This window comes from Notechis scutatus, chromosome 1, assembly GCF_049901735.1.
Source record: "Notechis scutatus isolate UNSWTSFEM ecotype Mainland chromosome 1, rNotScu1.2, whole genome shotgun sequence".
Lineage (NCBI taxonomy): Eukaryota > Metazoa > Chordata > Lepidosauria > Squamata > Elapidae > Notechis > Notechis scutatus.
Genome location: NC_142009.1, coordinates 316,613,551 through 316,631,417, shown reverse-complemented (window position 1 = coordinate 316,631,417; position 17,867 = coordinate 316,613,551). Strand labels below are relative to the sequence as shown.

Here is a 17,867-nt window from a genome sequence, read left to right as displayed (position 1 = left end):
GCAGGCATTTTTTTTTACAGCAAGTTTTTTTAAAAAATATCTTTAAAAAAATCTGAAGCCACTGGAAGCATGATGAACAATTTACTGTATTTTCAGCTTGCTTTGTGTTTTATTCTTAAGAATGGATAATTAAAGGGCTTAAGTTAGTAGCCACATATCTAAAGAGTTTTTACACATCCATATCTTGCAAATATGTGTTATGGTCAGTTATCGTTAGGGATTTTTGTTACAAGTGCACAACTGAAATCCTAATGATGGATGAGTCTTTGTAGAGAGTACAGTGCTTCATTCATATATGCTTTCACTTAAACAAATTTAAGCAGTTAAACAAACAGCAAACAGATTCACAAACTCTTATTTTTTTCTTTTAGATTAGCTCATCTCATAGTTTTAATATTTTAAAATAGGGAAACAATTTTATAATCAGATGATACTTTGGCAACTGTTAGAACTTGTAGCATGAACTTGTAACTTGTTGCCAAGCCTTGTTTCTTGATCAACTGACTGTGCCGTATGGTTTTTCAGTGCAGGACACCAGATATATTTTTGAACCTGAGGACAAAATTCCTTTTATTGTGGTAAAATGGTTAACCTAGATCCATTTGTACAAACTCAGTGTGGTTGTGGTAGCAATAGCAAATGTATTTTGCTTTCTTAAATTAGGCATAGATACTTCGTATATTCACTAGAAACTGGTCTGTATTTCCACAGGTTCTGCAATGTAGAATTACTATTTAAATATCATATAATCACACGAAGTTATATACATTTTGCTTAACAACTGAATTTTAAATGCTGAAAGTCAATATATTTGACTGAAATGAGTAGAAATGATGCCACATATTTGAGAACACAACACTGCTGAACAGTTCAAACCAGTATCTACAAACACGGTTATTCCATATATATAACAATACTGTAACTACTAACTGGGATAGCTGTATATTTCCCAATCTTGCAAGCCATTTAGCTCAAATGCCATTTGTAGAACATGAGTTGGAAAGTGAAGAAAGGGACTTCTGACTTCCAGTCCTTTATCACACCCGTTTTTGCTTACATCAGCAGCTAACTTCTGAATATCAGATTATAGACTTTGTATGCAACTTCATTCTATCTTCTCAGCTACTATCATTTTAGCAACTTACACCATAATTTTTTGGGGTGGGGAAGAGTGAGGAAACACATAGACAAAAATGTTTATTTCAGATTATCCAGAGAATTAGCCTTAAATCTACCTTGTGATTGTCTTTTTTTTAAAAAAAAAAAAATCAATGAATTTATACCGATAGTCAAAAAAAAATATGGTATACAACTTTTCTTAGTTTTTTCCTAGTCTGAAATCTAATTTTCTAATTATTTCATATTCCTAATTAACAGAGGTATTTTAAAACAGTGAAACCTTATGAATTAAACAATAAGAATCTTCCATTATTGATTTAAATCTTAGGGAAAACCCTCCTAATATAACAAGTAACACCTTCAAGTAACACCTTCAACATATTAATCCAGAACATGGGAACTTTGTTAACTGGAATTAAAGAAGCTCTAAAGGAATGAACACAAGAATTCTCCTGAAAACAATATTTAGGGGCATTCTCTTAATTTTTCTGGTTCACTTACAGAAAAAAAATCTAAGAAATTAAAAACGAAGTTTCCAGTCTGATGTTATCACAGGACTGCGCATCACAATTTAGCATTATTGCCCCATTCTCTAAACATTTCAATTCATTGCAAACTGGGCTTACCTGGTGGTTTAGAAGGACTTTCTTCAGTCTGACACGTTCCAGGTGAAGTAAATATTGCCAACTAGGAAGACTACACTACAGCTAAAAATGGCATGGTTAAAGTATTTGATGGTGCTCAGCATTCAATGATCTGCTGTTCAAGCGTGGTGCTGCAAACAGGGCAGAAAGTTGCTAAGAACTCAAATTCAACCATCAAGTGGATGAAAGAAAAAGGGGGAAGAAAGCTATACAAAATATATCAGGAGATAAGTGCCAGTTTTAAATTAAAATCCTTTATTTTTTTCCCAAATACAATTCACAACTTATACATAGTGGGGGAGATGCTCAGACTGTGCAAAATAAGGATGGCCTTCCTTTAAATTTGCTAAACTATCCAGAATGGGTGTTCATTTCCAAAGGGGGACTAGTGGTAAAGTCCTCTCAAATGTACAGTAACTTAAACCATTTTATAAAATAATCGATTGAACTTAACATATTACATAGTAAGGCAAACTTGAATTCTGAAGGGTTTCCTATCAATAGACGAATTATTTCCCCATGAGTTGGGATCAATCTTATGTTTTGCTTTTATATATTATATACTAATGCTGTCATTGCTGAACTGCCAAAAAGAAGTGATTTGCTTTACATATTGCACTGACAGACAGAAGTACACAGTGTAACTGGTGAAAAAGAATACAAGCTCATTTAGATTTTAAAAAGAGGGAAGAACTCAAAATCAACCTTTGGACACTCCTGTCAAATAATTCAGAAAAAAAATTAAAACTGCAAGAGATTTGGCTTTTCTAAAATAGAAAATAAAGTGAAAGCAGCTAAAGAACAAACATGGTATTGCAGTTTGAAATTCATTTTCAAGACCAAGAACTAAAGACCAAAGCATTTTTAAAACATGGAAGATAAGCATGAGTCCAAGCAGAATTTAAATTCATTTAACTGTTTAAAAATAATGGTTCTTTAGCTATTCTAGTGATAATTCGAATTAAATAAAAATTAATCCAGATTACATTAATTTGTTGTTTGCTTTTTAAAAAGATCCCCCTCTCTCTTTAAAGGAAAAAGTGCATCAGACTCCCTTTTAGCAGCTACTCAAAATTGTTCTAAAAAATAGCTTAGACTTCTTACTGTAAAACAAGGGCTTCTTAAGCTCTCACATGGGAGTTCTGTCCAAATGATAAATGAAATAATTTATTATCAAATCCAGAATTTAAATAAAAGCCATTCTTGCAAAGACAAAAAAAAAATCAAGAAAAGAAAGCATGCACTCAAATTAGCAGTGGAGACAAATATACGTTTTTCTACAGGCACTGGCAGACGCAATTTGTTACCGTTACTCGATGTAACACACACCCCACCCTACAATACATTTTTTTCATCCACTAATCACTGAGGTACCAATATTTAAGAATGGAAACTTCAATATTGAAAAATAAAACCTAAAGTTGAAGTAATTTTTATTTTCCCCAGGGAAAAAAAAAACTATGGTGCGATTTGTATGAAATGTTAGTATACTTATAGAATTTTACAATTACATTGGCTTTTCTTTCTCTCTTAAAACAAAAAAAAAATGTGTTCTGTGTACACAGGTTCTTGATAAAATGTTCACCATTTATATAACAGAAGTCAGTAGACTTGCAAATGAAAAGAGGAGCTCTTGGCTACCTATTGGCACATCTTCCTGGTTACCAAGAGGATTTGAAGTCTGAAACAACCTGTTGTAAATTCAGAACAAGATGCGCCATGCCACACAGTGCAACAATTTAGGTGCAATGCTCGATGAGACACTCACAAAGAAGAGCTGTATGGAAGTTATTATGTCCAACTGCAAAGCAATTCCACACAAATTGCATTGAATGCAAAAGATGCTGCTGCCATGTTTGTTGAGAAGAAAAGTCCTCCAATTAACGTAGCCAAAGTTTAAGACGCAATGCATCAACTCCATTTAAATAGTATCTGAACAACCTCTTGTCTCGCACAAAGCCAAGATTTTCATAAAGTTTCAATGCAGACTTGTTCGTGATCTCAGTCTCCAGGACAACCTACAAAATAAGACAAGTTTTTCAACAAGGTGTTTTTTTGGGGGGGTCTGCTTTTTAATTTATTTGCAGGACTTATATGGCTGCCTAGGCTCATGTAGATTTTAGGCAGTTTGCAAACCATAAAAATACGAATAGAAACATGCTTTCCACCCAGGTGCCAGATCAAACGGTCCCCAACTCAATAGTAGTCCAACGCTTGAGTTCCTAGCCCAAGTTGAATTGCATATTAAGGTGAAAGCAAGCTTGTTGATCAAATGTTATAGTACAGCTTGCAATTATTTATATTTACAAGTTCCCTGACATTAAAAAGACATTCCATAAGATTCTTGAACTGATCCAGGATCCAGGATCCGAGAGGTTGCTCTCTTTTAGTGTTTTACTATCAACAATCCTTAGAAGGGATCCTGATGTCATATATTTATGTTATTAAGGTATTACCAAATCATGTGCTAATGATGCTTATATGCTATTTTGGAAGAATTGGCCTTCTGAAAATTGGGATATAAATAAATTAAATTATAAGCGATCTACAGTTAGCTCACTATACTCTCAGCTTAATTTTCCACAATTACACTAGTTAATGACTGCAATAAAATTGATTTAATTGCCTAATGTTTTGTGAGGATAAAAATGGAGAGAAGGGAGGAAGCAGTTTGCATGCTGTCCTGAGTTCTTCAGAAGAAAGTTAGGGGTAAAGATAATATAATTAAAAGAATAATTTTAGCATATACAAACTTGCAGGGTCAGGTTTCTAGAACAAAGAAAGATCCTGCATTTTTTCCAATTATGGAATATAATCATTCTTTTTATGCATTTGTAAGACTTTGCCTTGAATACTATGTAAAATTCTGGAATCACGCTATTAAGAATTAAAACAGATCAGTAACAGATTCAGGAAAGAGCAATGTTGATGATCAGAAGATGTAGAAAACTAATTTCTATAAAGAAAGATTAAAGATTAGATTTAAACTTGAGAAAACAGGAATGAAGGGAAATATGATGGCACTCTTCAAATACGTGAAAACTATTTTTATTTTCATTATGTTATTTATTTTTAGAAGATTAAATCAGGTTTCTGGAGTTCAGGAGATGAAATAATGAATTCAAGTCACAGAAGGCTGATTCTGATTAAATATTGGAACAAAACACCAATCATAAGAACAGTTCAATTGTGGAACTATGTACCCAGAAAAGTAGTAGATTTTCTTCTTTAGATACTTTCAGGTGAAAGCTAAATAGCCATGTATGAGGGAATTTGGATTCTTCCAGTAAGAGATATAACTTTATGATTTAAATGTTCTATTCTAAAACTATAATTCTATGAATGTAGAATATTTGGTCTGATACCAACTATAAACAATGGCTGGTAATGACCTGACTCTCTTACGGAGCTTATAGGCAGGATTGAAAAATTACATCTGATGTGAAAACAATAGGATCAGGAATCTTTTGATTGAGGAGATTTTATTGGTGCATATTTGGGTTGCTTCATGTTTAGATTGCTGCACTTGTCTTCTTGGAGACATTCATAATTCTTCTTTCCCCCAAAGTTCCCCTGAATAGTCTTCTTTCAAGTCCAGGGTTATGGTGTCTTGGAATCAGCAGTTTCCTTTCTTGATTGCTAACATGGCATTTTTAAGAATTGAAAAAAAAATTATTTACATGGGAACGAAGTAATTCACCTGATTCTTATTAAGATTGGTAGCTTTCGGGTTAGTATTTATTTTATATTAATCAAAATAAATAGTTATGGATGTATGTGGGTTCTGCAGTTTCTTGGTGTGTTCTGTTAAATCCACATGGTGGTTGGTTACATTTGAATTGTTTTAGTTATAATCACTTTTTTTGTTCGGTTAATAGAGCCGTGAACTAAATTCTAACTATAGTGTTTTTCTTTTACTATTACATATCAGTTGATAAAGTTGCATAATAAATAATAAGTGTCAGATTTGTTGCCATATACTTGTCAGTCACAAATTCAAACCCATTGTATTGATTATATTTAATCTTTCCATAAATTTGTGCAAAAACCTTACAGGAAAATAGTAACAGGCCTATGAAGAATGGTACATTTCAACTTTGAGAAGCTTTGTGCAGTGTGTAATGGTGTGTGGGAATCACCTTGGGAGACGGAGGAAGAACTACAGAGTAGATAACTGTCGCGCAAAAGCTATCTCAGCTCAAAGAAACAAAAGGGGACGAGAAAGCATTTTAAAAGGTACCTCTCCTCGTTTTCTGGAAAGTGAAATTAATGGAGGGGAAAAATACTTTCAAACGTGCAATAAGGTGATGTTAGTATACATGGTTTGTGCTTCTTGTCTGGACTATCCCAAAGAGCTGACACCATACAGTTTCAGATTGGCAGATGTTTTTGATGTTTGATTGCCACGGCCTGAGATATTCAGTATCTTTGACAGAAGAATCAGTGCAATGACAAAGGGTAATGATGAAAGTGAGTCTCCTTGAAAGATTCCTCTTGATAGTAACCTCTCCCAATCTATTGCTATTGACTAGCAACCGTGTCTTCCATTGTGCCATTAATCTTTGTGCAAATCTTCTGATGTTTCTACTGACTCCTCTTATTTCTTAGCACTTGATTATTCAATCATGTGGTAGGGAATCAAATGTCTTCTTATAATCAAGCCATGCTACATTCAAGTTGGTTTTCCTTCTTTTGCAGTTTTCCAGAATCATCTTGTCAATTAGGAGTTGATCTTTTGTTCCTCTGCTGTTGGAGTAGTTTCCTTTCTGCTCAGGTGGAAAGAGCTTATTTTTATCTAGATGCTGCTGGATTGCATCAACTACCACACTAGTTAGCAATTTAAAAATTTGCTGTTAAGCAGGTAATTGCCTGTAGCTGTCTGGTGCTGCCCTCTCTGCTGGATTTTTCAGGTAGGTTATCCCAGATGTTAATAACTCTTCAATTTTACTTTCTTGCAGTACATTGTTAAACTGTTTGGCAACAAGTGGGTATAAACAAATCAGAAGTTTCAACCAAAATCTATGCAATTCATCTTCACCTGATGCTGACAATTCTTGATCTTCTTTGCCCTTTTCTCCACCATTTCTGCTGTTATTACAAGTTCTTTCATTTCATCTTTTTTATTCTTATCCACCTTCTTTACCCAAGCTGTGTTCTTGCTATATTTCTTTGAGTTCAAAGAATATATTCACTCAAAACTGCAGTTTCTTCCTTATCAGGTGCTGATTGATTCACTGAGGTATCTCCATTAATGGACTGATAGAAACATTTCTGATTGGATTAAAATTAGAGGTTCTACCTATAATTTTCAATTCAAATTTTGTATCTGCTAATTTTATTGGCTGTTATTTGCTACTTTATTATTTCCAGTGTCCTCTAAGCTGCTTTGTTTCTAAGTGGTATTTCTTGATTAGGTATTATTTAGTGCAGTGGTCACCAACCGGTGGGCTGCGGCCCACTGGTGGTCCACAAGAAAATTTTGGTGGTCCGCAGAGAAATGTCATCCCCAGAACACCACCCAAAGCAATTAATCCAGGCTGTGCGGGAACACAATGCTGCGCCGCCCACATGGCCCACGGGAACCCTCCCTGCCCACTCACTCCTTACCTGGCAAACTTGCCTGCTAAGTTGCTATTCCCCAGACTATCAGCTGTTCTGCTGTGCCGGGAGATTTAGATTAGCTAGAAAGCAGGAAATCACTGGATTTCTTGCTTTCTAGCTAATCTTTAGATCTTCAGCTCTGCTTAAAACTTCGCTTAGGACTGAAGATTCTATTATTCAGTGAAGACTCAGATAGCTGATGGCAGAAACACATTATGAGTTTGGTGGCCCCTGAAGTCCAAAAGGTTGGCGACCCCCGATTTAGTGTTCTTGTTTTTCAGTTTTTTTTTCTTTCATCTGTTCTAACTTACTTGAATCTGATCTCAATTTGCTAATCTTATTTTCCAACCTGATCTTTTGTTTTGGTGGTGCACTGTTTGGCTTTTTTTTCTTTGTTGATTTTGCATCCCAGGGATTACAGTTATAACTGTAGATGTACTGTTGGTTTGTTTCATGCAGTGAGCTGGTGCTTATATTTAATATTACAGCATTGGCATCTTTTAATGCTTATGCTAGCTGTTTCTTTGGAACAAGCTTCAATGCAGGCAACTTTATTATATTGTTTTTGTGCTGTTCTAGATTCTCAGTTATTCTTCTAGTTCTTTAGTTAGCGGGCTTTGTTCTTTCTGAGGCAGAATAAAGGGTGCCTGGTTTCCAAATGAAAACAATTCTATAGCTGTGCTGGTTTCATCTAACTGCCAACTCCCCTTAGTTTGCATTTATAGTCTGATTTACTTCTGGCAAGGCTTTGATTTCTTCGTACTGGGTAGACTTTTGCAATTCTTCCAATTCTGCTTCTGTGAATACTTTATTTCATATTATAAAATGATGTTGATCTGCTAGCCTCTGTTCTATTATTTCTGGATGTTGTTCTTTCCAGAACTAGTGCACTCATTTCAAAAAACCCCTTGTTGGACTTAAACTGTAATAACATACCATTATTTCTTTGTTTTTCAATCACTATATATTTGTGGCAGGTAAACACCTTTCATTCCAGTAGTTCTGCAGCTGCTAGCCCTGGTTGCTCAGCCAACAGTCCCGAGTCCTGTCGTTTATTTTTCACCAGATGTCCAGGAAATCCAACACCTAGCATGGTCTTGTTGACCCAGGTGACAACAGAACTAGTATGGGTTTCTGTAATTTCTCATTTTCATGTACTATATCCCCAAAGTACCATAACTTTTTAGTATACTATGCAAGCTCAAATCATTACTTTAGGTCACTTATATTACTATCTAGATTTGTTTAGGGTTTTTGCTCATTTATTTGCTCATGTATGTATCAGATTTCATGTATTTTTCTGTGCAGCTCAAAGAAGTCAAATTTATTCTTTGGAGTCCCAGAAAACATTGTTTTTCTGAATATATTTTACTTAAACTGAAGCCTTGCTTATATAGTAAACTGCATTTGGAAGTACAGCCTTCAAGTGAAGCAAAGGAGAAAAACAAAGTTTCTTCGAACAAAATAATTACCTCATCACAATCTCCTTCTACCATGGCGTAAATAGCTTTCTTAACCAAGTTTGTACCTGGAATACAAATGAAAAAAAATAATAATTTAAACTTCAGGTACAAATTATTACAATATGAACTAGTCTGTATCCTGATCTTCCAACACATGTATAATTTAAGAAGTAACAATTAGTAATACGATAGTCTACACATTTTAAACAAAATTGTCTCATAAGGGAAAGGAAAGGCAATCCAAACACCAATGTATTTTACATTAAGTATAAATGAGATATCATGGCACAACATTCAAAGAGCTTATTTATGATTATTCTTTAGCACTGACTTACAAAAATTTGCATAGCAGTTTCCAGAGGCAGTTTCACTTAGCCTGCCACAACATAGTGTACTGTAAAGTTAAGGAAACCAATGGGGTACAGAATAAGCTAATAAAATCATACATATTTCTTTCCTTTAATAGGTTAAATTTCTGTCCCCAGTTTCCTTTTAACCTGTGAATGTCTTATATACAGGGGTGGCTCACAAGAGAAAGCAGCCAACCTAAAGAGAATGTATTTCCCAACTATGAGGCATGTTTCTCTTGTCAACATCACTGCAGCAGAAGTGTATGAATAGGGTCGGTGATGAGTTCAAAGTGGATATCCCCAGAATAAGGACTCATGAGATGCACATAAGTATATGACAATAGCAGAGTGCTTCATTTTAAAAATTACTGATTAAAGTAATTGCCACAAAGAAAGGCAATGGTATGCAAAAATATTTACCTCAAAGCAATAGCTAACTGAAAGTATATTACTTTCAGAAAGCTTCAAAAAGATGCAACTGCTATTCTTACCTATGCCTTTTCTTCTGTATTTGGAATCCACCGCTAACATGGCTATATAACCTCTACGAAACATCTTTTTGTGCATGTCCAACTTGCAGACGATTGCACCTACGCACTCATCACCTACCATTGCCTTAAAAACAAAACAAAAACCAAACAAAACACATCTTGTAGGTTAAGGCTAACACACAGTGCCATAAAATCACCATTTTATAGACACATTTTTTAAAAAGATCCCATCTTGGAAATTCCCCAAAAGTTTACTTAATTAGTTTCTTAGAAAAGTAATATCATACTCATTGGCTTGGATGTTAAGCTGTATGAGAACAAATATCTGTCCAGACACATGCATAGTGTATTAATTTGCTATCATAAAGGGCTAATAGTAAATAAGAAACTACTCCAGAATGGGTAGATGCATCTTTTATGTATGGACTGATAGCACTCAGGGTGCCTTTCTTCTCTTTGCGTTTTTTAGTCTATGCTATTTAAGAAAGCTTCACAAATCTTCTAAGGGGCTTGTGTAAGAGGCACACAAGTTAGGAAGTTGTGCAAACTACCTTCTGTTTATAATATTTAGTACTCTAAACATTATCTTTAGCTTGTTTGGCCTGGATCTTACACAGTATTTTATCCAGTATCTCAGTGTAGTTTGAATTATTCTTCAGTGATACTTTTCTATTCTTTGAGAATGGATCTCTTATTTTTATGAGGAACAGAATTATTAAATTCTAAGTAGAAAGTACATACCGTATTTATCGGCGTATAACACGCACAGGCGTATAACACGCATCTTCATTTTAAGAGGGAAATTTCAGGAAAGCGCCCGTTTCACCCCACTCCCACCCCCGCGCAGCGCTTCAATCCACAGTGTCCCATTCTGCCTGCCTGCCTGCCTGCCTTAGTTTCTGGTTGTTTGGGAGCAGCTTCGGCTGAGAATAATAACTATTCGCCTCTTTTACTCAGCCGAAGCTGTTCCGATTCAACCATTAACGAAGGCAGGCAGGCAGGCAGAACGGAGCACTGCGGGCGGGCGGGCGGGCGGGCGGGGTGGGGGTGGGGGGAGAACGGGCGCTTCAGGAAGCCCCGCTTCTTTGAAGCAGTTTCTTCCTGTGCTGGTGGAGGAGCGAGAGAGCGACTGACAGAGCTGACCCAGAGAGAAGGACAGGCTTCGGTTGCTTCCTCCCTCCCCTTCTTTCATTTGTGTCCTTGATCCCCGATCCCAGCAGCATTCACCGAAGGCTTCTTAACATTATATCGGCGTATAACACGCATACATCATTTGCCCCCTATTTTCAGGGGAAAAAAGTGCGTGTTATACGCCGATAAATACGGTAACTGAAATACTGATCAATCACCAATTCAAATAGGAGCTATATTAGAGTTGAAATAACTGAAACATGAAAAAAGAAAAAGCCTTTGTAATTTCAACAGTCAAACGTTATGAAATGTAGATCAATTTTAAAATGTAATTTTTAGTGAGCACATTTTTAAATTTTAGGTTTCATAAAGTTATTTCTGACAAATCCATTGCATGGTTCTTTTATTCATCGATGTTGTAAGATATATATACTTTTATCTATATTTTACAGTTGTTAATTTCACAACATGTTTCTCTTGCTGGCAGATCTGACAAAAAATACTAACATCAATTTTTATCCTCCTATAAAAATGCATAACTTAGAATGTTGAAATTGGAAAAAGAATTTTTTAAAAATGTCATAAATCCTGACAAAATATACTGAATCTAGTTACAGCTGTAGGTGACATTTTAGCTTGAAACCCAACTTTCATTTTTTTCTGATCTACTTTTTGCATTAGGTGCATGCAGTATGATCAAGAAACATATACATAGTCAACCTGTATGATTAATATGATTATGCTAGCATTCAAGGTAAGCATTGCAGATGTTTATTTACACAATATAATGCTTATAGAACTGATTGTTGTAAAGGAGCATCTTTCTCATACCATGAGTCAAGATTATTGGCCAAGTTTCATGCAAGTCAAGAATAAAAACTTTATTCTGGAATCTCATTCTCAAGTGTCAGAATCCGTATTTTCACCTAAAAATGAAGCTAGGTCTAAGTTGTGTAGGTTAATTATATTTGATAAATTAAAGAAATGAGCAAGTTGTGTAGGTTAATTATATTTGATAAATTAAAGAAATGAGCATTATTAGATTCAGATTAGAACAAACTTAGACTGATCCTGCAATAATTTCTGATAGACAGAAAGGGCAGTGAAGCAGCAATAATAACTGGAAAGATCAATGCCTGAGTATTCCAAACCAGTGTTATGATAATCTATTCCTATTCCTGTGAGTGATCAGTATCAGATCCTGGGAAATCAAGAGGATTTTTTTCTGTTCTTCAGAGAAGGCAATTCTAAAAAAAGCATTTTGGTTAAAGCAGTTTGGAATTGCTTCCTAAATATTTTCTAGACATTCCAATTTATATACCTCACTACCCAAATTGAATAAAGTAAGGTATATTCACCTACCGCTTCTTGGCTTATGTTTGTCAATGCACCTTCAAGTACTTAGCTTTTTTATTTTTATTTTTTTGAAGGTACATTAACTATAATTTATTCCATTATCCCAGCCACAGAAAAACACTGCAGGCAAATCCATGAATGAGGGGGAAATCGCATATGTCATGTAAGAATCAGAGTGAATCAATAATGCAAACAGAGCAGACTGATTTCAGATTTGTCAGATTTGCTTTTGTATACCAAAAGGTATGCATTTAGAATTAAAGAATTGAGGAACTGTGTTCCATTCAGTTCCAGGGAGTACCCTTTAGGACTTTTACTTCTTCTATTCCAGTGAGTATATCTGGGAGAGTAACTTTCCAAGTATTCTAAAATCCTTAAAAGTTAAAATCAAAGCTAGCTATTCAAATACTAAAATAATACCAATATTATTACCAATGTAATACACGTTACTGCCAATATAATATCAATACTAAGCAAGGTTTGAATAATGATTAATCCAGATAATATGTGGATGTTCTTGTCCTTTCCGATTATGTTAAAATCCTTAAGAGTTAAAATCAAAGCTAGCTACTCAAATCCTAAAATACCAATATATTAATCAAATGTTTGAATAATGTTTAATCCAGATAACATGAGGATGTTCCTGAGCAATCAAAAGGTAAATAAATCCTAGTTGTCTTGAAAGTAATTTTGAAGGAAAAACTTATGTAATGATCTTTGGCCTAATTTGCAGGCAATCTATAAGGTCTCCTCATATCATAGGGATATTGATATTTTCACAAAACATGTTCTTCATAATATATGGAAAACAATCATTTTGAGCAGCAACACACCATATTATTCCATATTACATCCTGGTTGATGATAGTCCCTACCTAAAAGGAAACCCAGAAGGATAAGTTGCAGCTTTGCTTAACAGAACTTATAGAAGTAACCCTTCCGGTTCTTAATTAACTGCAATGCTACTGTGTTAACCTTTAACACCCTTCAATACTAGAATATTCATTAATAATCCAACACATCAAGATAACACTGAACACTTTGAAGGTAAACAAACATTACTATATCCCCTACACTCATATTAAACTAATAAGAATAGGACTGGCATAAAGTTTCTCAGTTATTTTCTAAGTTTTTGTTATATAGACAAACATATATAACCATTTGTAAAGGTTTTTTTTTGTCAAGTCATTTTTTGTTTTTAAAAAATCAAGACTATATTTAAAAATAAAAATAAAGTTTGTTACATTTCCAACTACTATTTTTGTAGTACTGAAATATTGTACAGTAAGTACTGAAAGTATGCTAGTACTGAAATATTGTACAGCAAAGTCTGGATTTCTGAATTGCTTTTTTATGAGACAGCATAGGGAAAAATTGTAAACTTTTCTGTACGGTCTAAGCCAGTCATTGCTTAGACTGTCTATTCATTAGCTAAACAAACAGAAATATAGAAATAGGCCTTTCTTATTCTTACATAATTGCTACCTATTTTTATTATTTTGCAAAAGGGAAAATAGATTTCAAATGAAAGCTGTAATCTGGACATAGCTCATCCAGCCAGGACAAGAGTTTCCCCAAGGAGATGCCCCTTATAAGCATTTATTTATATTACACTGATGTATTACTGATGTATTTCATTTTCTCATGCCATCCTATTTTATCCCACTCAGGCAAGTTTTCGTGTCTATTGTTCCTTTTGCCTTTGCTTCAACACCTCAAATATCCTCAGAAAGCTAAAACTTGTTAGTAGCTCGTAGGCATCTGATAAAGTAGAATGAAGACCATGTATTTTATCATTTCTCTGAAAAGATCAAATGAACTTACTAGATTTTCTCATGCTGAAAATTTTAAAAATGATTGTATTAAGAGCCTGTAGACATTAGACAAGTCAAACCATTAGGAACTTTTCTTTTGATTTGTAAAATATTTTAGAGATATCTTAAGAGAATTGACTTTCAAGTAAATATACTCTTTTTTTCCCGTTGCTTGTATGATAAGAGTTTTAAAAGGAAGGCTGCCTAACCTGATATTTGACTAAGTAGATAGCAGTTTAGTCTGCTAATAAGTAATAACAAGAAACACTAAATATAATTATCTTTTTAAAAAGAAATGTTTAATGTAGTATGGTAGAATCATTTAAGAAATCCTCCCTTTTTTCCTTTCAAACTACCCTCTCCTTACAATTATGGTCCAAGATCTATGCTCACCTTTTTATGGGAGAATGAACTGCTTTCTGTATATAGAATCATGTCTATTTAAGACATAGAATTTGGTAAGAGGCATGTTGCACATAACATGTAGGCTTTCATCTCTGAAAATAAGTTGCAATTTAAATTTTATACAATAACATTAAAATTACATAAATGGTACCAAGTTAAAATTGAATACTGTGAAGTACCAAGAAATATTCATATTTAAAATTTCCAAAATGAGTTTTTCAGAAGCATTGTAAGATTGTATTAATCCTAATTTACTTCTCAAACATTTGCTCTGTAAATAAAAAACTTTGTACAAATTTCAACTCAAATGTTTTCTAAGACATTACTACTTCTGATTTTAACTGAGCAGACATTGATATAGCAAACTCTAAAAACAAATGACAATATAACTCAGCATCCCCAAACCATTTAAAAATAAGCATACGCAATTCCAAATTCACCAAGCACAATTCAATTTCATCTTGGGAACAAAATTAGAGAGATTGGTCTTCAGTTTACACTGTACATGTGGGCAAAGTTTATGAATAATTCTGCATAATTCAAACTACACTCACACAATTACCTAGTTTGTGTATGATTTATTTCACAATTTGATTACTGGTGAATGATAGATGTGAGAATTTTGCTTACCCTATTAACTTTCTCCATATCACCCACTGCTGTCCATCCATCTCCAACACTCTTCCTTTTACCCTTCAACCTTGCAACACATTTTTAATCATGTCTGCACCCCCAACTTACCAAAAAGCAAAGCTGAGGCCAGTTGTGGATAAAATACCTATAAGTGTAAATGGAGTAGGGTTCAGACAGATCTTTGGTGATCAGTCTCATGATGTCTGGCATCTGTAGCTCGGACTCGTATCGGACATATCGTATTGTGAGGTCCCCTTTCTCCTCCTTCACTTGCTGGGGGCTCCAGGAAGTGTCTGTATGGGGACTCATGGAGCATTTTTGCAAACTGCAGGTAGAAGCCAAGGATCTCGAGAGAAGTAGCAAGGACTCCTCTTCCCTTTCCAACTCCTGGTCCTCGCCTTCCTCCAACTCTCCTCCCCCAACCAGCCCATTCCTGTCCCCAGCAGAGGGAGCAGAAGCATCATAGTGGTGACGGTGGTGTTGCTGCTGCTGCTGCTGCTGTTGGGACTGTGCAGTCCTTGCCTGGGGGCAAGGGACCTGGTGGTGGTTGCTGAGTGAAGATGGACTTGTCTCCCGTTCCCCTCCCTGGCAGGGATGCTGGGGCTCCTGCCCGTGTCCCATTGTTTTGCCAGGGCCAGCGGTGATGGTGGGCTTGCTGTTTTTCTTGCTATTGGGCGGACACTGGTTCTCGTTGCTGTTGCTTAAAACCTTGTCCTTCAGGGAGCTTCGCAAGTGCCGCAAGTCCGAACCAGCGATGAGCCCGTTGAGCTGATGGTAGTGGCGATGGGGCTGGCAAACGCGGCGGCGGGGCAGGCTCCCCTCCCGCATGCCTTCCTCCTCAGCTTCCTCCTCCTTCTCCTCCCTGCAGGAACGCCTTCCTCCTTCCTCTTCGTCCTCCTCCTCCTCCTCCTCCTCTTCAGCAGTTCCCGGAAAGGGAGAAAGGAGCGCAGCGGCGGCTCCCGGCGGCGAAGCGAGGAGGCTGCTAGGCCCGGGCGGTACCTCGGCCATGTCCTGAGGGGACCAAAAAGAAGGAGGGAAGCGAAGAGAGAAAGAGTGAAAGTGTAAGAAGAAAACGCCCAACTCTTCCCTCTTCCTTTTCCATTCACACAAACCCACCCGCGTGTTCCCTCTTCCTCCTCCTCCTCCTCACCCCAAAGTCCCTTCAGCAGCAGCCGCGGCACCTCCCGCTCCCTTTCTCCGCTCCTCCTCATCCAGCGGCCGTAAAGCGCGACTAGGTTTCCTGTCAGGCCTGGCCGCCGCGGCTCCAGAATCAGGGAGGAGGCGCGACACTTCGCGTCGTTTTACTTTATGATTGGGCCCGAGGAAAGACTGAGGGAGAGGAAGGAGAAAGGGGTCAGAGGCGTGGCTTCTCACGAGTTCCTTTCCCTCCGAGGCGACCGCGCGCGACATTTGATTGCAGCTCGCTTTACGGCTGGCCTTGCCGCTAGGGTTGGTACTGTATTGCTACTGGCTCCATTCCGCTTGCGGTGGTAGTCAGAAAACTCTATGGTCAGAAAAAGGGAGAACGAGACCGAACTTGTGGTTATCTTCCTGTAATGGAAGGCTCTGGCGACATCGGCGGAGCGGCGCAAGCGCACATTGTTATGAAGCGGCGACTAGGCGGGAACAAACTTGAGTGAGGCGGCTGTGGAGGAGCGAGTTCTGAGAGGCATTTTCGACCAGACAAGGACTGGAGTATATCACCAAAGCAGCCTATACAGCAGGGACTTTTTAAGGGGAGGCCGGTTGTGCCTTACTTATGGAGGAAGGCTCCTCCCGCTCCCCGATATATAGTCAGCATTTTTCAAAGTTGGCAACTTTTAAGATGTGTAGACTACAACTCCCAGAGTCCCCAAGCCAGCATTCTGGTAATTGAAGTCCTCACATCTTAAAAGTTGCTAACTTCGGCAAACCCTGTATTGCAGTGACCAGATTCTTCAAATGAATCAGTTGAAACATGCAAAATTATTTCCATATTTTGGGTATGGTCACTCATTTCAGCTTCATCAGACAAAGCTGGGGAGATGCCACTCTGATGAACAGAGCCAGTTTGGTGCAACTGTGAAAGGCACCAGTCCAGTGATTTTTAGCTGGGTGCCTTTAGGGCAATCCTTGTCTCTGAGCCCTGGGGGGGGGCAGGAGAGAGTGACAAACTACACCTGCAAATGTTGCCAGTTTTCTTGGGACCTGTTCCTGTAGGGGCCTGTTCCTGTAGTCACCAGGAATCAATGTAACTGGAAGCAGCCAGGAGAAATGATGGCTGTGGAGAACCGTTCAGATATACAATCTGTGCTCAAATCTGTCTGTCCAATTGGCAGGTGTATGAACCAGATATTTCATAAAATATTTGAGGTAAATCATTTGGTTTAACCTGCCTGTAGCATGCTTCCTCTAAGGAGAAATGATTGATGGTGTTTGCTGAAGTGATAAGATCTACATTCAATGGATTTGGAGAGTTGAGATGGGGAAATTTGGCCTGTTCAGTAAATTTATTTGCGATTAAGTCCCTGTTTCCTTCATTTGATTCTTATTTCCACTGAAATATCCCAACCAGGTGACTGTCATGAATATTAAGACTACAATTTTCCTGTGGGTTTGGAAGCTACCAGTTAGGAGAAAGCTACCTACCTGTTTTTCGCTCCTTTTATATAATCCTGAGATTTGCAAAATGTTTACTGCATTGTTGAGATAGTCCAAGTAATACACAGGCCATTTTGTGTGGGGGGTTTTTTCCTAAGAAAGCTTCATCTGTTCAGCTTGGAATGGCCATGTTCTTTCAGCCTGAAGTCATAAAGGTAGAGGTGATGTCAGAAATGACCTCTTGGGTGAGGTCAGCGATATTGTGCATAAAGGACTA

At 36.9% G+C, this 17,867-nt stretch overlaps 1 protein-coding gene across 1 annotated transcript; it reads right to left on the bottom strand.

Annotated features, from left to right (window-relative positions):
- Nucleotides 1-1,998: 1,998 nt before the first annotated feature.
- NAA30 (N-alpha-acetyltransferase 30, NatC catalytic subunit) lies at nt 1,999-16,232 on the bottom strand. The gene is made up of 5 exons (XM_026670213.2): nt 16,161-16,232; nt 15,119-16,021; nt 9,669-9,792; nt 8,837-8,892; nt 1,999-3,781 (listed from the first exon to the last, which is right to left on the bottom strand). The coding sequence occupies exons 2-5, from the start codon at nt 16,016-16,018 to the stop codon at nt 3,644-3,646; spliced, it is 1,218 nt and encodes a 405-aa protein (XP_026525998.2). The 5' UTR covers nt 16,019-16,021; nt 16,161-16,232; the 3' UTR covers nt 1,999-3,643.
- Nucleotides 16,233-17,867: the final 1,635 nt, after the last annotated feature.